The 25,237-nt window shown below is 52.9% G+C and overlaps 1 protein-coding gene across 5 annotated transcripts in view; it reads right to left on the reverse strand.

Moving 5' to 3' along the window:
• Positions 1 to 388: 388 nt before the first annotated feature.
• The window catches only part of Prkcd (protein kinase C, delta), a 30,118-nt gene continuing 5,269 nt past the window's right edge, over positions 389 to 25,237 (reverse strand). For 2 of the 5 annotated variants that reach the window (XM_087587452.1, XM_087587454.1), the window contains 17 exons: positions 14,177 to 14,299; positions 13,105 to 13,304; positions 11,757 to 11,817; positions 11,433 to 11,595; positions 11,305 to 11,336; positions 10,163 to 10,248; positions 9,795 to 9,924; positions 9,008 to 9,108; positions 7,731 to 7,821; positions 7,335 to 7,435; positions 7,056 to 7,229; positions 6,757 to 6,848; positions 6,293 to 6,355; positions 4,866 to 5,004; positions 4,576 to 4,764; positions 3,983 to 4,111; positions 394 to 1,071 (listed from right to left, as the gene is read on the reverse strand). In XM_087587452.1, the coding sequence (XP_087443578.1) occupies positions 916 to 1,071; positions 3,983 to 4,111; positions 4,576 to 4,764; positions 4,866 to 5,004; positions 6,293 to 6,355; positions 6,757 to 6,848; positions 7,056 to 7,229; positions 7,335 to 7,435; positions 7,731 to 7,821; positions 9,008 to 9,108; positions 9,795 to 9,924; positions 10,163 to 10,248; positions 11,305 to 11,336; positions 11,433 to 11,595; positions 11,757 to 11,817; positions 13,105 to 13,304; positions 14,177 to 14,291 (2,022 nt within the window). In that variant the 5' untranslated portion in view covers positions 14,292 to 14,299 and the 3' untranslated portion in view covers positions 394 to 915. 5 annotated transcript variants of the gene reach the window in all.

The raw sequence follows: 25,237 nt of genomic DNA on the forward strand, positions 1-25,237 counted from the left end.
GAGGCAGATGCTCAACCAACAGAACTACATCCCTCACGCGTGCATGCGTGTGATGGCGCTGGAAATGGGACCGAGTTTTACGCACACTAAGCAAACACTAGTATTGGGACACACGCACAGCCGTGTGCCCTGCTCCGACTTTCAGGCCTGGCTTTCTGCCTCTCTGAATTCTGGGCTGGCCCTCTCTACCCAGAGACAGGTTACAACCAGTCTCACCTCTACCATGACCCCGCGGTGACATCTGTGGTTCCTGCAGTCCCGGGGCCCTGGAGCAAAAGAACCCCCTAAACACAAACACATTTGCATGAAGACCCAGGGGTACGCCACTGCAGTCGACAGTGGCAGGAGCACCTGCCACCAACTTCCTGGGACATAAATGTCCCCACAGTCAGGTTGGTACCATTCAGTGTTTATTTATACACACATAAACAATCCTGTGGTTCAGGTAGCTTGTGCTCTCTTTTTCTTTTGGTCATATATACATACATACATACATACATACATACATACATATATGTATACGTGTGTAGATGTATACATACACACGTATACATATGGTTTTTTTTAAAAAAAGGTCAACACATCACCAGTCTCCTACATGCTTTCTATACTGAGCAATATATACAGCCTATTATATATATGTGCATATATATATAATATATATTTCAATAACTACATTCAAGTAATGACACACAGGATTTACAGTTTCCCTCCGATGGCAAAAGGAAGGCAAATTCACAAACAGTTCACAGAGGAAGTACTGTGAGCCCAGCCAACAGGAGCCAGACTCTCCGAGGAAGAGGGGGCAGCAGCAGGAATCACCAGTCACCCACTCTTCTTCATGGGCAGTGCGGATGCAAACCAGGGCAGATGGGCCTACTCTGCCGGGGCATTAAAAGCAGGTCTGGGAGCTCACTATTCCAGGAATTGCTCATATTTGGGGTTCACAAAGGAGAAGCCCTTGAAGGCTGTCTGGTCCATAGAGTCGATGAGGTTCTTGTCACTGAAGGAAAGTTGGGGTTTCTCATTCAGGAACTCTGGGTCAAAGTTGCTGTAGTCTGAAGGGGATTTCTGTGAGCAAAAAGTAGCAGGGGGTCAGAGTGTCTCCAATGTCTGCCTTCAAAGGCATGCCAGGTACCCAGGCTTCTGGACCCTTGTCGTGCTAGCCAGGGCAGTCGACTCAACGGGGAAAGAGGATGTCACCAGCAACCCAAGGACAGTCCCATCACAGGGGAACGCTGTTTCCCCAAGAGATGAGGAAGGGAGGCAGGGTGCACTGGGTAAGTAAGGACAGGGACATCCTCCAGAACAGGGTCAGTGAACTACAGCCTGCAGGCCACACATCTCCTATCTGCTCTCAGTGGAGGCCTATGAGCTAAGAATAGCTTTTTTTTAGAATAGCTAAGAATTTGCTATTTTTGGTTGGTTGGTTTTAGTTTTGGTATTTTTGAAACAAGGTCTCATTATATAGCCCAGGCTGCCTACAAATTCATGATCTTCCTGCCTCACCCTCTCAGACACTAGAACCACTGAGCACCGCCACTCATAGTCCAGCTCTACAATTTGAAATGGATGGGAGAAGAAAAGACTATCCAGTGGCATATGAAAATGAAGTCAAATGCAAATGTCTGTGCCCACAAATCAAGCTTTATGACTACACAGCCGCACTCATCTGCTGAACAAGGAGTGGGGCTGCACTGAGAGAGGGGCCTGCAAACTAAATATTTATTCTCAGGCTGTTTATAAGAAAAGTTCCTAATTCACTGCCCCTGAGGACTGCATAAGATGGTAACGGGCTTCCGGTGAACTCTGGGCCACACTGAGCTGGAAGGTACAAGCACTTGAGCTAGCATTTGGGCTAGCACCTGAGCTAGCATTTGGGCTAGCATGCTTTGTCTGGTAAACTGTTAGGAATTGGATCAGGAGGCCTGGTGTTAAGCTCCACAGTGGAACTACATGTCTCGCCCTCAGTGCTGGGGTCCATAGGCTCTAAAGCAATATTGTTTAACACAGAACTTCAGATTTCTGGCTTCTTTTGAGAACTGGTGGATTAGGGGAGAAAGAGCACGTCCTTCTTTCTTCTTACCATACATCAGAGTCCCAGAGAGAATCGCTACTACTCCATTTGCAGAAAAACAGGCTCAGAGACATCAGGCCTCACTCTATGGCCAGAGATTTGATAGGTGAAACATTGGAATCTGGTTTTTGTTCTTGTTTTTGCTCTTTCAAGATGGTTTCAGGCAACTGAGTCTGGCCCTGAACCCCGGCTCTTCCTGTCTCTCCCTCCCAAGGCCTGGGGTCACAGCTATGTCCTACCATGCCTGGTTCTGGTCTTTGACTTTGACGGACACCGACCTGTCACTGAGCTACACCACACCCCCTGGGCTCACTTCCTGTCAGGCCAGCTCTTAGGGCTGAGAGCCCACTGCCCTGCTCACATACCTGCCCTGCCCCCAGGGGCAGAGGCCGCTCATCCCCACACACACCTAGCGTGTGGAGGAAGAAACCTCTTAGAGCAAGAGCCATGCGCTGCTCTTAAAGCTGGGCCAGCTTATCCCCCTGGTCAGGGAGCCTCTGACTGTGAGACCCACATCGGGAAGGGCTCTGCTGTCTCAAAGCACAAATGTGGGGCATGCTACAGAGATGGCCCAGTGGGAACAGTATGTACCAACAGAGGACAGAAAGCAAGTGAGAGAAAAGGCAGCCAGAGGAGGAACTATGACCACAAAGGGGACACTGTGCCCTAACTTATTTTTAAAAGCCAGGATGCTGCTGTGACGCCTGGTCTTGAAGTTGAGACCGGCCTGTCTCCACTGAGCATCTGATCACAGAGCTCTGAGCAGGTTCCTGCTTCCCAGTGACATCATCTCCCAATCTCAACCAGTCCCGTGGCTGCTGAGGATGAGGCCCCGATACATACAAACAGCTCGCTACCTGGATGCTTTCTACCTGACAGCTGAGCCCTACTCCCATATATCAGTTCTTTCGAAGCATCCTCACAGACCACTCTGGTCCCTGCAATCCTGGTTCCTATTGCTCTTCTCTCCCGGAAGCAACCCACACTGTGTGCCCTGTGACATCTCCCATATTGCTGCCCTCCATCACAAGTGTCACCAGTGTGCCGGCATCTTGCTGGGGTCATCAGGATTTAGGACTTCTCCTCACCCTGCTAAAGCCAAGCACAGTGCTCTGCACCCAACAAGGACTCGGCAAGTCCTTTGTGATTGAGGAACAGACAGATGGAGGATGGAAGCGAAGCCCTAACTCTAGTGGCCAAAATACAGCTCTGGGGACACAGGGTACTGAAGAATTTAATTATGAAAAATGGCCAATAGCAGGCATGGTGGTGTGTGTCTGCAGGAGGATAACAAGTCAAGAGTTCTGAGTCAGACTGAGCACCCACAGTAAGGTCCTGTCTCTTGGTCTGTCTGTCTCAGACGAGACCTGGCTATGCACCCCTGGCTGACCCAGACTTACAATACCCTTACCTCAGCATCAGGGCCCTCGCTACCCCCTCTACTGGGATTACAGGTGCCTGCCACTCTTTGTTGTTGGTTTGAAACAGGGTCCCACTATGTAGCCCTGGCCAACCGAGGACTCACTGTGAAGACTAGGCTGACCTCGAACTTGTAACCACTCTCCAGCTTCTGCCTCCCAAGTGCTAGGACTGGTGTGCTCCACCACGCCTGCCTGTTTCTGTCTCTCCTGCTTCTATTTGGTGACCAAGCCTAGAGGTAGGTTAAGATCTCTGCCACTGAGCTACACTCCCCAGTTCAAGATCCTGAATCTGCCATTCCCAATGTGTACCGAATGCCTGCTGGGCAGAGAGGATGAGCATGTAGAGAAGAGACGGTGGTACAGCATGCCGGGAGAGATCAAGAAGCAGGCTTGCTGGAAGGAGAGTGGGGAGTGTGGGGATGGTGTAGGGCAGGGGGCAGAGCAAGGGAAGGGCCAGGCCTGAAGCAGGGGTGGGGTGACATACCACTTTGGGCTTAAAGGGCGGCTCCACCTTCCGCTTCTCCAGCAGGTTCCAGTTGATAGTCTTGAAAAAGGGGTGAAGCCTGATGTTTCCTGTTACTCCCAGCCTCTTGGCAGGGTCCCTCTCGAAGAGCTGCAATCCACAGGGGCCGTGCTCAGACTCAAGGCCATGGGAAACTGGAGCTCAGCGAGCTGCTAGCAGCCCAATGGCTCTAAGACTGGGCAGGCTCAGCCCAAGGAACTCAGGCTGAGGGTTAAGCTGTATGTTTTAGTGATACTATCTGCCTAGGTGCTGGGTGTTAGGGGTTTCTGTGTGCTTCTAGCAACTCTGAGGCAGTGCAAAGATAAGGAGAGAGGTTAAGTGACCCGCCCACAGTCACCAGCTAGTTCCAGACAGAGCCAGAACTCGCCCACAGGTCTATCTGTCTCCAGACCCTGACCACAACCTGCTGATTCCAGGCAAGGGATTCAAAAGGACTATCTGGGAATAAGGACAGAACAAGGCTTGGGATATGCCAGGCATGGAGCCTCAGGGAGCTCCTACTCTAGAGTCAGGCCCTCCGGAAAGCCCAAAGGCATGTATCAGCCAGGCCTTGCCTTCTCCATGATGTCCTTGGACTCCTTGGTGATCCAGCGCGGGTAGTGTGGTGTGTCCACCCGGATGGACTCAAAGAGCTCGTCCTCATCATCACCATGGAAGGGGGACTGGCCAATGAGCATCTCATAGAGGAGGACCCCAAAAGACCACCAGTCCACGGAAAATGAGTACTTCAGGCCCTGCAGGATCTGGGGCAACAGTGGTCAGAATAGGGTACCAGCCTTCTTCAGGAGCCCCTCTGGCTCCTACCGAGGCCAAATGCACAGCTGAGTGAGAGACATCTTCTTACCTCAGGGGCGATGTAGTCAGGAGTGCCGCAGAATGTGCTGGCCCGGTTCTCCCCAAATATATTCTCTTTGCACATCCCGAAGTCAGCAATCTTGATGTGGCCATCCTTGTCCAGCATTACATTGTCTAGCTTGAGGTCCCTGAAGAGATCACAGGACAGAATATCCCTGGGCACAAGTCCTGACCCAGCGTTGGTGCCATGCTGGGTTTTAGCCCCAAAAGTCCATAACTTCTCCTCAGAGCACAAGAGAACATGGAGGAGAAAGGCGATCTCAGGAGCTAAACGGGTGCCTCTGGCAACCACCCACTATGCCAAAAGTGACACAAAGTACCCTCCTCCCTGAAGCCCTGAGTGCGGTTCAGAGTAACAACTGTCCCTTGTGACCTAACTGGCTGGCAGATATAAACCACGCCCTTCTACCCAACTCAGGCTTGTCTGACTCAACCAGGGCAGGAGCCGAGTTTATTCCATCATTAGTCATTTGAATAGATAACTTACAGGCATGGGAACAAATAACAATATGTGCAAACAGTACGAGGTTCATCTCTACTAATCTTAACCACCAGCCAGCCTTTAGCAATTCTAGGCACAGACAAGCAAATTGGAATATGTATCTCACATACACTTCTTTTTTTTTTTGAGACAGGGTCTCTACATAGCCTTGGCTATTCTGGAGCTCACTATGTAGACCAGGCTAGCCTCTAACTCAAGAGATCTGCCTGCCTCTCCCTTCCAGAGTGCTGGGATTAAAGGAATGGGCTACCACACTCCACTCTCGCCAACCTTTAAATGCATACCTTTAAATGCAACCTTTAAATGCATGTCTGTGTGTGGGTAAGTGCACACGAGTGCACCTCAGAAACCTGGAACAGAGTCTCAGTACGCAGCCTTGGATGCCCTATGTAGCTCAGGCTGACCTCGAACTCAGAGACCTGCCTGTCTCTGCATCCCGAGTCCTGGGATTACAGAGGTATAAAGCCACAACTTGGCTCCATAGGTTGTTTTTCCTGATGAATAGTTTAGTATCAGCCCACATCAAGATACGCAGAGGACAGCCTCAGCCCTTCTGGTGAGCGTACGGCAGCCTGCCACAGGGTGGAACCTAATGTCCTGGATGCAGACTTAGGGAACCGTTGCTATTGGTGAGATCTTAGATTGGGGCCTTTGGAATGAGAGGGCTAAGCATCAAGTAGGGAGACAATGAACCTGCCTGCGCTGCCCCTTTTCCTACAGCACTGAGCAAGGGGAATGAGTTTCCAGTCCAGGAGCTGCACTAGCCTCAGCTGAAGGGGCAGAAAAATTCCTGCACCAAGTCAGAGGGTTAGGCAAGTACTCAGCCAAAGACGTACTCTCAGCAGTGTTGGGCCAGTGGTCAGGTCAGGCACCATCCTTCCCAGAAGTCCCCACAGCCCTGGTACCAACAATACCTGTAAATGATGCCTTTGCCATGTAGAAACTGCAGTCCGCAGATGATCTCAGCTGCATAAAACCTGAGTAAGAGATGGTATTCCAGGACTTTGCCCACCAGTCCCATCATCCCATGGATCCATTCACACATACACATATGTGATGGGTGGGAAATGCTAAACCAACACCATGGACCCAAGCACACCTCAGGGGCACACAAATGCTTGACAGCATTACTACTGTGGTCTAGGGCCCTGCCCACTACAGGGTCCAGTGTCACTCAGGGCACTGTCCACTCTGCTGTTCTGACTGAGGCTGGACAGAGGACAGGACCTAGAGGACCCGCACGATGTCCCCTGTCTCCACAGTGATAGCTCTATCCTGACTCATGGGAGGGGGAGGGCAGGGTGTGGCTATGGGGAGGGGAGAGAAAGAATGAAGGACAGTGCCAGTACACGAAGCCAAAGTCCCTCTCCTCACATACGTAGCCCGGTAGAGTTCGAAGCGGCCTTTGTCCTGAATGTGGAACATCAGATCGCCCCCATTGAGGAACTCCATCACAAAGAAGAGGTGGTCCTGGAGTGGGGTGGGGAGTAAAGGGACAGAGGTAAAGGGACAAGTAGGAGATACCCATGTAGAAGATATGGAAGCCAGCCCCAGACAGAAGCAGAGAGCACAGGACTTGGGTTAAGGGTGACAATTTGGGAGGTGTGACTGGAACAGACACAGCCCCACTGCAGGGAGGATGGCAGAGTTAAGGCATGGGTGGTGACAGGTAGGAACCTTGGTCTGGAAGGTACAGATGAGATGGGTGAGGAAGGGATTCTCCCAGGCGAGCGCCAGCACCCGCTTCTCCACCATGGTGCACTCCACGTCATCGTCGATCAACACCACGTCCTTCTTCAGGTACTTGATTGCAAAGTACCTTTCCTTGCCCTTCAGTTCTGCAAGCAGTACCTACCGACGGGCAAGATTCTGAGCAAAGACCCTGGAGGTTACCAGTACCCGGCCTCTGGGACTTAACAGGAAACCCCTGAGCCCTGGTCCTCGGGCCTCCCTCACCTTGCCAAAGCTGCCTTTGCCAAGTACTTTCTGGAAGGTGAAGTTCTCAAGGCGGCACCGGTTGCTCCCCTCCCAGATCTTGCCATAGGTCCCGTTGTTGTCTGTCAAGAGAGAGAGGGAGAGACTAAGATCTAGTCTACATGACTCCCTTTCCAGGGGCAGGAGTGGACTAGGCAAGGGGCCTTGGAGAGGAGAAAAGGCTGCTTGCCGAGAGTGGTGCCTCTTTCCAGGACTTACTAGACAGAGAGAATTTACTGGAGTCCCGAGGGTGGGCTGGGGAAGGAAGGGCCTTGGAGAGAAAGAAGCTTAGTACCTTATCCCAAGTCTCACTACTGTTCTTTTCCCTTGCCCTGTCAGGGAATGGTAGCTTTAAAGGGATATGTGACCCAGATTCACCTGGGATGTCATTCCCAGAGACAGCTGTCTTCTTCTCGAATCCCTGGTATATTCCGACAGTCTCTGGTGTCTCTGGCTTCCGGGAAGCTTTCTAGGGAAAGGGCATCGGAATGGAAAGTCACTGTCAGAAGTCTCAGGCCAGGAAGAGGACCCCAACCACAATATCCCCTCAATGTCAATGGTGTCAGAGAGACAGGGTCCGGGCCTCCCGGTTCTCATTCCTCCCTTCCACAGATTATAGGCAGACATTAGTAAACTGAACCATGCCTTCCTAAGCATTTCATAAACTGTGTAATCTCATTTTTAAGAAATTTTTACATGTGTTTGTGTATATGTGAATGGATATGTGTGCGCACACACACACGTGCCACATGACACTCATGGCGACCAGAGGACCTAGTTGTAGGATTTGTTTCTCTCCTATTGTGTGTTTTATGGAGGGAACTTCGGCTGTTAGGCTGTTTGGAAAAATGCCTTTACCCACTGAAACATCTTGCCGGCCACTAACTTCATATCTGGCTCTAGATTTTCACTCTAAAGTTTTGTGTTACCCCTTAAATGCCTGCCACATCAATCTAGAAAATGTCCTACAGACTTGCCTATAGGCCAATCGGATGGAGACATTTTCTCAATTGAAAGTCTCTCTTCTCAGATGTTTCCAGATTGTGTTAAGTTCACACACACCACCACACACCACACACTGTACATTCACACAGTGCCACACATACGCATATCATATATATTATGTACATACATTTCACATGCTACATACCTACATACCACCACCCACACATACCACACACTGAATACACACAACACTCATACTATGTAAACATGTCATACACACTTATGTACACACAGCATACAAATGCACACAGTACACTATATACCACACACACCTAGCTACTATACTCTGGGAACACACACTACATACCAAATAAATACTACACGCACACATACATGCACACATCTGTCACATACACAATACCTATACCACACATATACACCTACATGCCCTACATGGCACACACATAACATAGACCCGGTCCTTGTTCACAATGTCCCAACATTCAACTCTGCAGCCCCTGCCTCTCCTCAGTTAACAGCTTCCTGAATGATGAAACCTCCAAAGATAACGAGGCCACCTCTCTCTGCCACCTAAATCCATCAACAATCTTCCCGAAGCCTCACCCACCTTAGGCTCCCCAGGTATATTGCCAGCCCTGATACTCTCTGCTCCCACTGCCCTGTGTCCAGGCCCCTCAAGCCCTGCCTACCTGGGTCACTTGGTTCAAGGCCTCAGCCAAGAGCTTTTGGTTGATACCACACAGGTTGGCCACCTTCTCCCGGCATTTGTGGTGCACATTCATGCCGCAGTCTGCAAGAATCAGAGGAGGGCCCAGCAGTGTCAGGTCTCAGATATGGATGGGGGGGTAGGAGGTGGGGTAGGAGGGAGGGGACCTTTTTGGACTGTTGAGCTTCTGGGGATGAGGGCATTTGAAACCACCATGATATGTCATGGTTCAAAGAAAGAAAAGGAGACTAATGGGTACAGCCACTCACACCCATAATCCCAGCAACGGGAGGTGGAGGCAGGAGGACTGCTCTAAACTCAAGGCCAGCCTTGGCTACTGTGTGAGAACCTGCCAAAGAGAGAGAGAAAGGGGAGGGGGGAGGGGAGAGAGAGAGAGAGAGAGAGAGAGAGAGAGAGCTAACCTCTTTAACATCTGAGACAAGTGAGTGAGGCAGCTTTCCTCAGGGCTTTGAGATTCTCCTGAAGGGAAGCTTGGGATAAGGGGAGGGGGCAGGGGACGGAGAGGAGGCAGGGGAGGGGGAGAGGGAGGAAGGCAGACAGGGCCTGCTAGTGCAGCAAGCCCTGGTTAAGCACTTCCAGTCACCTGCTCCTCAGTGATGTGAGCTGTGCACTGGGGATGTAACTTGGAGACATATGAAGGGGAGACAAATAAGAGTCCTTTGGTTTTAGGGCCAGCATGAGAAGAATCAGGCATGATGGTGGGTACTGGGCTTAGGAGGTGGAGGACCTGGGACCTGTGTAGCACACACCTTCACACTTTAATCCCTGTTTCACCAATCCCCAGAGCAAACTGCCACAGTGGTCACAGAAGGTGGGGCTCATGTAGTTATAGACCTTGAATCGGTGAGGCATGTCGATGTTGAAGCGTTCTTTCTGGAACTGGAGGGAAGGGTATCACAGGTCAGGGGTCACATGCCAGCTCTCCAAAACTGTGGGTTGTCAGGTGCATAACGGGGTTCCACCAAGGTCTGGGAAACCCAAAGGCCCAAGGAGCCCAGAAAAGATGCAAGGAAAGTGAAAGAAAGTGAGGAAAGAAGGTGAGCCCCACAGAGTCTTGGGTACCCATGGCCCTCCCATCTAACAGTCCCCAGACCCCCGCGCCCTGGGCCCAGCTCACGATGGTGTCCCGGCTATTGGTAGCAGTGCCAGTGCAGCGGCCGATAATCTTGTCGATGCATTTCTTATGGATGGCAGCGTTGCATTCTTGAAGGGGCACAGGCCCAGGCGGGGTGGGGGAGGCACCAAGAGAGGCAGAGTCTGAGCTGACACTACTGGCCAACTACAGCCCTCTGCACAAAGCCAGCCTTCTCACTGGCCGCCCACACCCTCACCCTACACAGGCCTCAGCCCGGGGCTTTATTCCCCCTTCCCCCCGCTATCCTTTCCAGAGCAGCCTGCAAAGCATGGGCAAGAGACAGGCCAGTCTAAAGGGTAGTTAGAATTAGAGAAGGCTCAAGGACCCTCAGTAGTGGTGTGTGTGGGGGGTGGGTAGTAAGAAGTGAGACTGTATAGGGGCAGGAGGAAAGCCCCTCTTTTCGATTTCTTTCCTCCAGGTCAGCAAGTAGCTGCTGAGCTCTCCTTCACCGGTCCATATGACACGCCCCACAGAGACACCTGCCCATCCACACAGAGCTTGCGTGATCACAACAACAGACTTCTTTTACTGAACACTCACCACCTGCTAAGCCCTCAAAACATAGCTTACATGTATGTATGTTATCCCATGGGTCTTCACACTTGAACCTACTGTCTGTAGTTTACAGACAAGGAAAGGGGCACTTGGCCCGTGCTGAGACCAAGGCCGTGCACTTGGGAGAGCAGCCTGTGCTCGATCACACCCACGGTCTGCAGAGACTGCTGCACACTTTGTGTCACCGTGAAAGGAGCGCTCACGCTCACACCTGTGCGTCACACACGTTCATCTACAACAAGCATACAGTCACGGGAGGGCTAGTGAGGATCTCACGCCCACCCTGGGGGCAGAGACCTCGTGTGTGTCCCTGCCTAGTCAGTGGCTGGTCTCCATGTAAATCTCTACAACAGCAGATTTTGGGCAACAGCCTGGGAACCTGCACAGAGTTAGGAAGGAATGCACAGAACTGGATCCAGCCAGCTGCAACAAGCCAGCCTGGCACTGACTGACTCGAGCACACACACTCATGTACATAGGGCTCTTGTCCAGACTTGCTATCCAGACCCAGAGACACAGTGACACGCGTCAGCACATACATGCACACACCAAACAGAGGAGAGACTTACGCCTGCATTTGTAGCCTTGCTTGTTGAGGCCCCTGAAAGGCAAAGCCCCAACAGCAGAGTGAGTGAGGATGCTCCAGTTCAATCCCTTCCTTCCTGTGCCACCCCCGGCAGGGGTTACCAGCCCTCACCAGACAAACTCTTTGCACACAGAACAGAAGGTGGGCTGCCCAAAGAAGGTGGCGATGAACTCGTGGTTCTTGATGTAGTGAATCTTGGCCTGTTTAATGGCTCCACGGCGGTTCATAGTTGGGAACATGGCCTCCTCCTCACTACGCATGGACTGTTTGCAATCTACGAGCCATACAGTAAAGTCAGCCCCAGTCCATTAAGGTCAGCCCCTCCAGTCCCTCCCCAGATGGCCCCCACACATCCCCATGGGAGTTGCTTGCTTTGGGACTCCTTCCAGCTGCCTCTGACCTGGCAAAGGAGCTTGCCCTGCCCGTGGGCCTTACCCCCATCCTCCAGGAAATACTGCACACACATCAGCACCTTGGCCTGAGGCTGCAGGTCCAGCTGCAGGGGTGGGAGGGGGATGTCAAGTCAGTGAGGGCGGGCCTGGCCCATGGGAGACTCAGAACCCGCCCCATTGGTCTCCCTCAAGGCCAAGGGGGGCCCTAGAGCCTGGCCAGACCCCAGCCTGTCCAGGGTAGGCAGGGCCCCGCCCAAGCCCCGCCCCACTTTGCACCCAGGGTATTATTACATTTGGGGAAGTGAAAAGGGTCCAGCCCACACCCTGCTAGGCCACACGGCCCAGGAACAGTGTACAGGGGAACTCCCCGCCCTACCCCCATCTTCACACGCAGACACCACACCACTGTGCCTGAGAACGCAGAACGCTGCTCTCAGAGATCGGTTCTCCAGTAGCCCAGACAGTCCAGAGAGGGAAAGGCCCAAGCCTCTCGGGACACAGAGCCAGTGCTATTTCCTCAAGGAGAGCACCTGGCCAGGAGGCTCCTGGATCCCTGCCTAACCGGCTTAAGAGTCGGGGCTGTCCTATGTGACCCCCCTTCTATCTAGGCTCCTTCACTCATTAAGGCTGACCAGTGTGTCCAATGGTCACTGAGCCTTTTTAAAAACACATTTTGGCTGCAGAAGACCACAGGATTGTATTGGCTCTGGCATTCTGCAGCCAACAAGAACACTACCACAGATGCATGTGGCCCCAGGCATGTGCAGTCCTAGTTTCAGCAGGTGAGTGTGCAGACTGCCAACTTTCTTCTCTTACCTCTTTTCTGCTAAATATCGTGATGTGGGTTCCGTGCCTGGCTAGACCTGTAATATCCTCAGCAGACTCCCCAAAATAGGAACAACAGGTGCCTGAGAAGGGGGCCTGGTGCTGGGGTGGGAGCTCGGCACTGTACGAGCATACCCTGCCTGTCCACATTAACTGGCGGGGAGAGTTAGCTAAGTTACCACGGTGACTTCCTGCAGGCCATAGGAGGTGCCTCACACTCTGTGGTGCTGGAGAGATGCTACACAAGCACTCTGTCACTGAGCCACAGCCACAGCTAACTTCACGTTACCCGGCAGGCCTTGAACTTGTGGCACCCCGTGTCAGCTTCCCAAGTACGTAGGATTATAAACCTAGGACACTACGCCTGGCTTGCACTAAGCACTTGACATCAGTGCTCGTTTTCTCTGGTGGGACCTTGAAGTGGAAAGAGGCTCGGGGGCCGAGGACTGGTACATCGGGGCCAGGATTTAAGCTCAGGTCACAGCAGCTACAGAATTGAACTCATTCACTCTCCAAGCCCCAGCCCACGAGCATCCATGCAAGACCCTGGCTCACAAGCCTCTCACCCAGAACTCAGCCTTGCCGTTGTTCTTCTTGCAGCGCTCAGCCAGCACTGACACGCCCACGGTCACCTCCGACATGGGGTCTTCAGCTGCCCGCATCAGCACGATCTGGATGACACGGCCTTCATAGATGTGGGCGTCGAATGTTGACTTCCACTCAGGGTACATGGTGGGCTTCTTCTGTACCAGAGTCTTCCCTCGGTCTGCGACAGGGCCAGGCAGAGAAGTCAGACCGAGGCGAGTTCCTACTTTCCTGGACTTCCTTATCCCTCGATTGTACACAGTCGACTTTCTCTCCAGCCCCAAGGATGTGCTGTGGCTCTCACATCGTACTGAACACCCAGCAGCCTCTGTGCCATTAGGACTCTGGCTCGTGCCACCCACAGTGCTTCGCTCTCACTGCTCCCTTCCCTGGAACTCTACTCCAGCTCCATTTCAACTTCCCTTTCTGCCTGCATTCACCCAGTGATCACATGCGAGCTGCCACATGCTAACCACGGTCAGTCCCAAAGACATGAACCCTGCATTCCTCAGGTACGCAGTAAGTCACAGCTGTGCTGGGGTTGCAGGGGACAAAGACAGAGACTCTGAACCGTCCCTTAAGATTCAGGGACCTCCAGGAGGAGGGGGCAGCGCAGTCAGAACCTCACAGGTGTGTGGGCAGCAGCCATCAGGGAACATCAGGGACAGCGAAGGCTTCCTCCTCCAGTAAGCCTCCCTGACTCTAGGCTGGGACAGGGTCTTCCCTAGGCTCCCTCAGCACAGGACTCATCTCCTGGGACCTGTCTTGCTCTCCCTTCTAGGGGAGAGGGCAGGGCCAAGTCAGTCCTGGAGCACTCCAATAGCCTTGGTGCCCAGCACAGGCCGGGCCCAGGCAGACATGTGGAAGTCACAGTAGGGTAAAACTCGAGATGTGGCAGGCTCAACTAAACCACCGTGGAGTGTCGGGAACTGGGTGCTTCTGTCTTCCCGCGTCCTCAGCTGGGTAGTTCAGGAAGACAAGAAGGATCTAGGGAAGAAGGTTAGCCTCTTCCCGCCAAGCCCCATGTCCGTCTGGTGAGCCTTCCGACCCTACCTGTGGTGAGTGCCTCCTTCATCTTCACGGCACAGAAAGGCTGGCTTGCGTCGTCCTCCGCCTGCAGGGAGCCCAGCTCATAGGAATTGAAGGAGATGCGCAGGAACGGTGCCATGATGGAGCCTGGAATGAGATTGTGCATGGGAAGGGGTGGAGCTGAGGCAGGGGAGCAGCGACAGCACAGAGGCGGCTGGCAGGGATGCTCAGCACCCGCTCCCCAGAGAGCTTCACCACACAGAGAGCCACTCACCCCAAACGTCCTCGTCCCTACTGCCAGTGGGAACAGCTGGGCTTGCAGCACCTCTGGTAAGACTAAAGGAGGGGACACCAGGCCTGAGCACCAGCGGCTACAGTGGCTCCTTTTCTGTCAGTCTACCAGGCCTGGACCCTGCCCCATCCCTGAGCTGGGCCCTGGAGGCATCTGAGCCTGAGCTCCTCAGACAATCATCTCTCATGGCCAATTACTGAACATCTATACACGCCAGGGCCTTGTGTGTGTTGGGCTCTGCACTCGGTGCCAACAGCTGCCCTCTTGTCTCGCTAGGCCCACGAAGCACCTCTTGATTCTTTGTTGATTTTGCTTATAAACACCCAGGCAGAGAGGCACAGCCAAACTGTTTCATCAACTAAAGGTCCCCATCCTGTAGATGGGGAAACTTAGACTCAGACTGAACCAGAACTGAAAGCTAGAGTCATACACCTCTGCCCTGACTTGTCAGCACACCCTACCCTTCTGAACAAGAGCCCCTCGGGTCACAGGCCTCCTGCCTGTCTAGATTGCCTGCCGTTTCACACTGAGAATAGAAGCAGTAGCCATGCAAGGAGAGAGGGCTGGGAGGACATGGTACAGGAATGTGAAGAGAGGATACAGTTTCATATTCTTCTCCAAATATAATACTATTTTAATATTGAGTGTAATATACAAAGCTAGATTCAGGGCACACACACACACACACAGCCGCCGCCCCTGCCGCCACCACCACCACCACCATCAACAACAACAACAACAACAACAACAATAACAACAACAACAAGAATAAAACCGCTGCCCAGCCTGAGGCAGTTCCCTTCAGCTCCTCAGCAGAGCAACCAGAATAGCAGCCAGGTCTGCCTGGAGCTTCCAGTCCAGATGAGCTCACAGGAAACACTGACCTCAACCCGTGGTCCAGCCCCGAGTGCCCAGCCAGAGCTTGGGGCCCTCGCCAGAGCAGAGCAGGCAGACTAGAGAGGCCGGTCCCACCAACTCCTACCCTGGTCTGGCTTGGACTCAGTAAAAGTGAGAGCAGGTGTGCAGTGCTGGCCTGTGCCCACATCCGCCGGTCTCTGACCTGAAACCAGCAGGTGGGGTGGGCAAATGCTGGGCACTACACCAGTGCCCACGACAATTTGGAGGTTAGAGATGGAGGAGCTCTGGGCTTTCCTGGCCTGGAGTCTGTGTGGTTGGTGGGCACGGGGAGGGGCAACACGTCTGCGAGAACAAGACTGTCTTAGTTCGCTCTCTGTCGCTGTGATAAACACCATGACCAAAGCAACACACAGGAGAAAGAGCGGATTTATCTCATCTTACAGCTTACAGGAACTGGCTGCAGGACCACACCAGGGACCAAGCTGCTTACTGGTTTATTTTCTGGGCTGTCAGCTACCTTTCTTATAATTCCCAGAACTGCCTGCCCAGGAGTGGCACTGTCCATAGTGTCTACAGTGAATTGAGCTCCCACATCAATCTAGAAAATGTCCTACAGACTTGCCTATAGGCCAATCGGATGGAGACATTTTCTCAATTGAAAGTCTCTCTTCTCAGATGTTTCCAGATTGTGTTAAGTTCACACACACACACACACACACACACACACACACACACACACACACACATCTAACATCTAACCAGCACAAGGACTCACCTGGCCATGGAAGTGGATGTGCTATGATAAGAGGCCAGTAAATGGTGGGATGAGATGCACACTACACAGGCCTGCCATTGGTCACTGCAGGAGTTTCAGACAGATGTCCCAAATACCCAAGGAACAAAGACATCTTGGACCTCCTACTGACCTCAGAGTCCAAGGCACCAAGTGTCCCGGTGAGTACTTCCAGGGTCTGAAGTAATAAGCAGGACCCTCCATAGCACACACTTGCCATGGGCCTTTGTCCAGATACCAAAGGCCAGATCAGAGTGGGCACAGCTCTGCCTTTGCCTCTCAATGAGATAACCCAGAATCAAGATAGGTAGTGAGCAGCTTCCTCAGCACCTCAGAGGGTAAAACTGAACAGGCTGAGAAAAAGTAGAAGGGACCTAGGCTCCTCAGAGACAAGAAGCTAGAGCCATCTCTCCAGGTAGCAAATGGTGAGGTAAGACACAGGTCCTTGGTGCCACTGCTGTCTCAGCTCTGTAGCTTTCCAGGCCTCCTGGGCTCTGAATCTCTGCAACTCCACACTCCAGATGAGGACTTGCCCCTGGTCTCTAGAATGTCATGCTAATGACAAGCCCACCAGGATAAGGGCCAACATCAACCTGAGGGCCCAGGACATACATACCCACTGGGTAATGTCATCCCCATGCTCTACATCCTCTCTGAGTCCACTCATCCCCCCACTGGGCCTCTTCTACCTGCTCACCAGCCCGGGAAAGCTGGGAAACTGTCCCTGATTCTGAGACAGGAAAATCATGTCTGCAGGAACATGTGGCAACTCATTCTGGATGAGGAGGCAACTCCATCCACACTCTTGTGGCCAGCTTCTTCCCACAGCTCCCCCTGGTGTCCAGTTCTGCTTGCCTGCAGGCCCATGGCTTTTCTTACTCTTAGCTTGCCCTGGGCTCAGGGATTGTGTGCAAGAGACAAGGGGTCAGAGCAGCCACAGGGGTGTGACGCAAGGCTCAGGACCTGATCCATTGGCTGCCCCTGAGGCCTGTGTTTCGGTTCTCACTCACGACAGCTTACTGTTACAAACCACTGGAGGGACAACCACAACCACAGCAGGTCTGGGCCCCAGCCCTAAACCTGCATCCAGGCCACAGTGCTACCAGCACAGGGGAGGCATGGTCTTTGTGGGCTGCCAAGGGACTACCCAACAGTCGTTCAGGGGTCAAATCACTGTGCCCCGAGTTCCTGCTAATACCCCCTTGGCTCTCCTTTGGAGCACTGAGACCCGAGACAGGAAACAAGACACACGAGCTAGCTAACATCTGCTTCCATCTCATGACCCTGAGAGAGGCGCTGGGCAAGCGTCCATCTGCACAGTGAAGTCAGGCTGCCCCACAACCTTGCAGTGTCTAAGCAGTGGTGAGAAGCACAAAGGCAAGGTGTGCTCGCCATTTATAAACCCCATGCAAATGGGCCCAGGTCCACAGGCCCCAAAGGAAAGACAATGGCTCAGCCCCAGGTTTTGCAGGCCCAGGGGGACAGCAGGGGATATCCTCCAGCATTTCACAGGGAGGAGACTGGCTTCTCCCCTTGTTGGGGGCTCTCAGCCTCTCTGTCCTGCTCCTCCAGCCTGTCTATGAGGCAGAGTCAAACACAAGCTGTCAATCTCAGCTCACACATTTCTGAGAAAGACTGTCCTGTCCAAGATGTCAACACACTGCATTAACCTTGCAATTATATTAGCTCACTTGATCCCTGTGTAGCCCCAGGAAGTGTTTTCTGGATGAAGAAATCAAGGTTCAAAGACAGTAAGTGACTTACTCAAGGTCACACAGCTCGTAAGTATGAGTAAGTGGTGAGGAGACTGAACGTGGGCCTGCTGGATGCTTTAGCTCATGCTCTTTCTATGCCAAGGAAAGATGTAGAGAGGAGAGGCAGAAATGGAGACAAATACAGCAGGAACAGCACAAACATTTATGAGGACAGAAAAGCAAGGTGAGAATGCAGACCCGTGTGCTAGACCAGTCTATTCACCTACACTCATCCCGACACCTTTAGTACAGACCCCTGAACTGTTGTCTTTCCTCCATTTCTGAAGACCTGGGAAACTGGTCTGCTTCCCTATCCTTGCCAGAGACCAGAAGCCTTGAGGTGAGGAAGGCAGTGGCCAAGCCACAGTAGGCAGGTCACCTTCTCCAGAACAAACAGAAACCTGTTTCCAGTCAGCCCAAAGCACTGAGAGAGGCTAGCCTCAAGGTGACTAGGGAGGCACTGTTGGCATTCCCACTAGGAGGCTTCAAGTGTGGAGAGAAAGAGCAGAGAAAGATGCATCTACCTCCTTAGAGCAAGAGTGGAAACCGAGGGCAAGTTCACATGAGAGGTCCCAGCTCTCACAGGGTTCCCTCTACCCTGGCCTGATTCGGCCTCCCAGGCCATAGAGTTACATCCATTGGACAGAGAGAAACGCTTGGGCTGAGAGTGGAGAAGAGTGGCCTAGATCAGACCTCGATGGAAAAGTGTGAACAGACTCAAGAAACAGCAGCTGAAGGTCCTGAGGGATCATCTGACTTCTTCAACAGATCCCTGGGCTCTGACCTTCAAGGAGTCCTATCTTTCCTCAAATCCCTCTACCACCCACACCTGCCTAACCTCAGACTGGCACCCACTGCCTGCCACGGACTGTTTCATCTATGCCAGGACGAGATGCAGATGTTGGCAAAACGGTGCCCTCCTGGGGCCGCTGCTCTGCCTATGTAGGTCTGGAGGGCAGAATGAAGGACAGAAGAGCCAACATAGCTGCCACGGGCCAGGGAGCAGTGATGTGCTAGCAGGTGAGTGAAAGCTGGCTGTGCAGTTGTAAAGAACAGGGGTAGGTATGAAGAACAACCAGGCGGGGCCTGTGACTGACTGGTTGGGAGGATGACCTCCATGACGGAATTCCCTGGCAGAACCAAGTCAAGGAGGCTGTGGGCTTTCACAACCCAGGAGATAGGTCCAGCAGGATTGCAGGAAAGGCGAGAGAGAAAACCTCTACCAGAGCCTATGGTCTCAGGTCATAGCCAGGTCTCAGTACCGGAATGCCTTCTGTGGGACTGGACTCGTGTCCTTACCAGGGTTCCTCCTTCCACCCCTCCCTCTCTCCGTGGGACAAGTCACCACCCATGTTCTCTCGTCTTCAACTCTTCAAAACTCTGCTGTCCCAGCTGTGCCTCTGCCCTCAGAGTGGCACCTTCTCAACTAGCACTGTTCTCAGAAGAAGCCAGAGGCCTCAACCTGGCATTTAAGGCTCCCCACAGCCTGGTCCCATCCTGTTGTCCGTCTCGGATGCCTCTGGCTGCTTGGCACCTCACTTGCCAGGCCCTGTGAAGCTGGACATTTCCCCTTAGCCAGAATGGCTTTCTTCTCATCTGTCTCTCATCTAGTTCAAAAAGCCAGCCTTGGGAATCTTTTCCCACTCCCGAGGAAGGCAGCCGCTTCCCTGTTGGTAGGTAACCTCTGCCTCGGCCATCTGATAACTTGGCTTTGTTGTAGGTGGGGTAGTGGCTCTGCCTCTAGCTCGGTCATCTCAGTTCTGGCTATGTGAAGACCACCCAGCCATCCCACTACTAAAAGCCAGAGTGGAGCTCAGTGTTAGAACACTTGCTTGGTATACACAAGACCCTAGATTCAATCCTTAGCATAAAAACAAACACACAAACAAACAACACCCCCACACACACAAAACATGAAAATCTGGATTAATTGCATGCAAGTGTGGTGGGCCCTGTCTGTCTGCAATCCCAGCACTAAGCAGGATTGGGAGTTCCAGGCCAGCCTGGGCTGCAAAAGGATCCTGCCTCAGAAACAAAAACAATCCCAAACACAGTCCATGGAGATAGGAAGTGGACACTGGGCTGCCTTAAGAATCAAGTGAAAGCTGGGGTCTTATCAAGAAAACACGAATGTACATGATTCTGCACAAAACAGGCTGGGGGCTGGAGCCACCAAAGACTGCCTGAGCCCCAGGTTACTGGCAGATCACCCAGCCAGTAAGCGGTACAAACAGAGAAGGCTGATGGAGCACAAAGGGGCGGGGGGGGGGGGGGAGGTCGAGGACTAAGGGATACTGAGCAGGAAGAAAGCAGGCTTTCCTCAGGGGCAGGGCACGAAAGGCTGAGGTAGAAAGGGCTGCAAAAAAAAAAAAAAAAAAAAAAAAAAGAAAGAAAGAAAGAAAAGAAAAAAAAAAAACAAAACACTTATTTGGTTGGGGATTTAGCTCAGTGGTAGAGCGCTTGCCTAGCAAGCACAAGGCCCTGGGTTCGGTCCCCAGCTCCGGAAAAAAAAAACAAAAAACAAAAAACAAAAAACAAAAAACAAAAAAAAAAACACAGAAAGGGCTGCAAAGGTCTACGGGCTGGGGTGCTGGGAGTGATATCACAGCTGGCCGGGTTCCTGGCTGTCAACGAGGTCACAAGCCCTCTGCCAGCACACATGGAATAGGAACTCTTCAAGGGCACAGCCTACACCAGGCACAGAATTGTGGTCATCTAGCTGGCCCCCAGATCGAGGCTCTCTGAGCTTAACCAGAGGGAGAGTTCGAGGTACCCATGAGGGAGACTCAAAGGCCTTTCATGTCCCAAGTCAGAAGTCAGAAGCCAGCTTCTGTGAGGACTAGAGGTTTGCTGTGAGGAACCAGGGTGGGATATGTGTGTGTGTGTGTGTGTGTATGTGTTTATCCAGGACTCTCCAAAAACAACCACACACATGCAAACCAACTAACTTAAATACAATCAGGTGTGGGGAGTTTCCATCAAAGGTAGACATACAGAGAAACATACATAGCCCTAAAATGACACAGTGCATACACAAAGGAACAAACACCTCCCACCATTCACCCATTGCTGTCACATGTCAACACAGAGCCAGGTATGTCAGCACACGCACGCACGCACTCGCGCATACGCACACATACACACACACACACACACACACACACACATACACGTACACACACGTACACACACATGCACACACCCCACATGGTGTGATAAACATAGTAGACAGATGGACAACAGACATACCATAGGCAAAGAGTTGAACACAGGGGTCTGGAAGGACCTTGCATACCTGATTAGGTTCTGGCACCAAATAAAGCTTTTCCTGTCACAGTGCCTTGGACACAATGGCTAGGGAGAAAAGGAGGGACCGGGAAGGATAGCAGGGAACAAGGCCAGGAAGGGCTTGCCTTTTTAGGAGGTCCAAAGAGAAGTCCAAAGTGTGGAAGAGAGGGAGAGGCTGGTCAGCCGCGTCCGAGGGCAGGCCTCAGCCTGCAAGCCCCTGAGGGGAGTAAGCCGAGGCTGAAGCTGGAGCTTATGGGTGGCAGTCACCAGCCTGCAAAAGAGAGGAGGGTTCTAAACGCTGTGGTGGGGCAGCCCGCAGATGACCTCCATGAGCCCCAGGCTCACACTGCACAAGATGACCAAGAGGTTGAGCAATTCAACCAAAGCCACAAAGCCAACGGCGGGGGGGGGGGGGTCTCGGGGGCACAGGAAGGGGAGGGGGATCCAGCCCAGACTCTTAGACTTGTCCATCCTTACACTGTCTCGCCCTCCGAATGCTCAGGTTCCTAACCGTAAACTGTGTTGTGCCTGGGAGAAGGCACATGGCCACTCTGGTTTTTGTCTTCAACCTTCAAGATGGCAGTGGGTGGAGCAGCACCCACGAGGTGTGCCATCCCTCTCACAAGTAATACAGACAGGAACTGGTGAGCTCAGGCCTAAATGGGCTGGGCAGATGTAGCCAGAATGTGGCCAAGTCTCTTTAGTGTGCCCATCTGCAATATGGCAGTGACCTTCCCCATGCACCATGCTGAACACAGGGCCTGGAATGAGGCAGTTGACACAGAAGCTGTCAACCTTGCTACACGCATGTCTGCCCTTCTCTCTTCCGCCTGCCCCACCACCGTCTCCAGTTGTCCTTAGTCCTCTTGGTTATCCAGCCGTGGGATGCCCTGGGCTTCCTGCTACTCTAGGATCCCATCTAGGCTGGTGTAGTAGTGAATGGGCAAAGCCCAGCTCAGCGGCAGCTGCTCAGGGTCTCATAGTCTCCTTGTCCTGATAATCTAGACCCCCAAGCTTTCTCTGGCTCTGTCACTGGTAGATTCTAGAGATCCTCCTACCATGTACCCAACAGCCCTACAGGCTACACCACAGACATCTGATCCTGCCTTGGCCTAGTGACTGGCCTGTTTACTCAACATGGCTGTAGATACGATCCAAAGCTTCCGTGGCTGTTGTGAAAACAGCAGCCCAGAGACCACAGGCCTGCCCTCCTGGCCCCTAGGCAGGGACCTTTGAGAGGCAGCTGTTCTATCGTGTATCTGAAGTCTTTCAAGCTTTTCCAAAGGGGGTCCTTTCCATCCCAATCCGGCTTTAGATTCTCAGGCCTCACTTTGGACCTAGAACCCTGTACTGTGGGCTTATGTGTCCACCTAGCTCTCCAACCTCTCCACATGAATGAGTCAAAAAAAAAAAAAAAAAAAAACCGCTCAGGTCAGCCCATGGCAGCCTACTAACACCCCACTCTATGTGTCCTCCTCTGCCAAGAGTGCCCATGCTCACAGTCATCAGGCCAGCAATCTGGGGCCTGTTTTCTGCTGGCTTGCATTCCCCTGTGCAGCCCACTCCCAAGTCTGCCTTTGTAGCAAGCCTCGGGTCTCTCCTGCCCCTGCCTCCTACTCGAACCTGGCCCCTACCCCAAGCCCAGACTGCTTACCCTCCTGTACTCTGCCTCCCACAGTCCCTATGCCTCACTCTAAGCAGGGCTTTCAGGACATTTAAGACAGTAAGGCAAACCCTGTCATCCCCGACTCAGCTCCTAGTGCTTCCCACCAAATCCATCAACCTGTAGCTTTGACCTCCCTGATCTAGGCAGTTGTCCTGTCCTCAGTCCCGTGCCCTGGTTACAGGGACCCCTTTCACTTCCCTGACAACCAAACACCTTCTGTGAGGAGCCTCTGTGGGCAGTGTTCTGTACCCTGCCCCTGACAGTAGCTCCTTCCCACCATTCAGATCTCACAGGGCACCCCTGCTCTGCCCATTTCTCAGATGAGGTATTAGAGACTGAGAACAGCCCAGTCTCTGGCTTGGGAACACGGCCAGGAACACCTACATCAGGGAATGCCTGATGTCGCAGGGGTCCTGTCCCTGCACCTTCAGCATGTCCTCCTCACATGCAGCACAGGCTTCACTGACCTCTGACCTCCAGCCTCCTGGGCCTGCATGCCACACCGCCATTTGTAAACAGTCACTCTCAGCCTCTTGGTCCCAGACAGCAGTGAGCAAAAATGAGCTGACCTCCTCGTATTCCTGGACACGGAGGCCCCTCCCACCGCTGCCGCAGACCAGTGATAGATGGATCGAGGATGCATGCATATGTCCCCTCGCCAACCTAATCAGTCCCAGCTAGCTAACCCTTCTGACTGAAATGCTGACTGCAGGCGTCCCAAGGATAGGCAGCCTGGTAAGAGGGCTCACCACCCACCTCCTCCTTTTAAACCCAAAGTCCTGCAGGGGTTAGAAAGCAGAGAGGAGCTGAAGGAGCCTGAAGCAGCTGTGGGCTCCTTTCCCCCCTCCCTTCAACCATGGCTGTGAGATCTATCTTCCTCACTGGGAAAGGGAGCAAGGGGGATACAAGTAGGAGCAGGCTGTGCAGCTGATTGCCTAGCTCCTCCACCCTGGGCTTCTTCTGAAGAGGACATAGGGCCCACGGAATGAGTACAGCCCTCCCCAGTGCCTACTAATGTGGGTGGGAGCACAGCTGACAGGATGGGGGTGTCAGAGACCCAACTTCTCAGCTGGGTTCCACATCCATGTGGCTGTGACACCAGGCTGGTCCTAGCTCATCAAACAATTGCGGTGCATTAGCGGTAACACTGCTAGGTCTGGTTACTCTGCATGCCTTTAGCTCCTGCTAGGTGGTGGTGGTGGTGGTGGTGGTGGTGGTGATGGTGGTGGTGGTGGTGGTGGTGGTGGTGGTGGTGGTGGTGGTGGTGGTGGTGGTGGTGGTGGCGGCGGCGGCGGCGGTGGCGGCGGCGGCGGCGGTTGCTGTTTTCAGGTAGGTGTTTCTCTGTGCAGCCCTGATTGTCCTGGAACCCACTGTGTAGACTCACAGAGGTCTGTCCTGCCACTGCTTCCAGAGCGTTGGGATTAGAGCCGTGTTCAACCAGTTCCTGTTACTTTACATGTATTACCTCGTTTCCCAAATCACTCATACAGGTAGTATTTGTATAAACACGATTTTGTCAGAGAGGGAAACCAAGGTCCCTGCACAGATTTATCTATATAGGCTGCGTGCTATTGAATGGAACACAGGAGAGTCCCTGCCACCCTCAGGGGCTGTCCTACTGGTGCTGAAGCCCCTGTGCTTCCACTCAGAGTCTTGGGACAAGAGAGGAGCTGGGCTCGGGGCTGCAGGAGCCTTATTGTTCTTAGGCCCCCATCTTCCACCAGAATTCCAGGCAAGCCTCGACAGTCTTGGTTTGGAAAACCTGGTCAATTGGCCTAACCCACAGCAGATCCTGTTCCCCCACAGGCAGAGTTGAGGTGAGGCAAGCCATGGGCGGAACTGGTCAGTCCCACTCTGAAACCACTTCCTGGCAGCCCAGAGGAAGTGAGTGTCTGGAAACATCTTGGAGCAACTAGGTCTCTCCTCTGGGCTCAAGACATGGATAGTGGACCCTAGGAGAAAAATGGCCCACTGGCTTCAGAGTTCAGCAATTCCATTCTCTCTAGGCATAACGTCAGGACAGGGTGGCTGTAGGTCCCTCACTGGCCTATGGTCACTTTGGCCCTATGACCAAACGGCCCACACACTTCCTCTTCTGTGGCCACAGCTTGAAGCAGCTGACAGGACCCCTCCTCCACACATGTGCCCCTATCTCCAACAACAAACCCTGGTGAGCCCTGGGGCCTGGGTCACGTGGGCGGATTCCCCTCCCAGTGTGGCCTAACTTCCTCCAGCCCTGGTGATCTTTTCTCTTTCTCTCTGCTGTGTTTCTGGTTTTTTTTCCCCCTCGAGGCAAGGCTTTTCTGTGTAGCCCTGGCTATCCTGAAACTTGCTATGTAGACCAGGCTGGCCTCGAACTCAGAGCTCCACATGCCTCTTTCTCCCAAACACTGGGATTAAAGACATGGGTCACCACCACCCAGCTAGCCCTGGT

This window comes from Rattus norvegicus, chromosome 16 (assembly GCF_021556685.1).
Source record: "Rattus norvegicus strain SHRSP/BbbUtx chromosome 16, alternate assembly SHRSP_T2T, whole genome shotgun sequence".
NCBI lineage: Eukaryota > Metazoa > Chordata > Mammalia > Rodentia > Muridae > Rattus > Rattus norvegicus.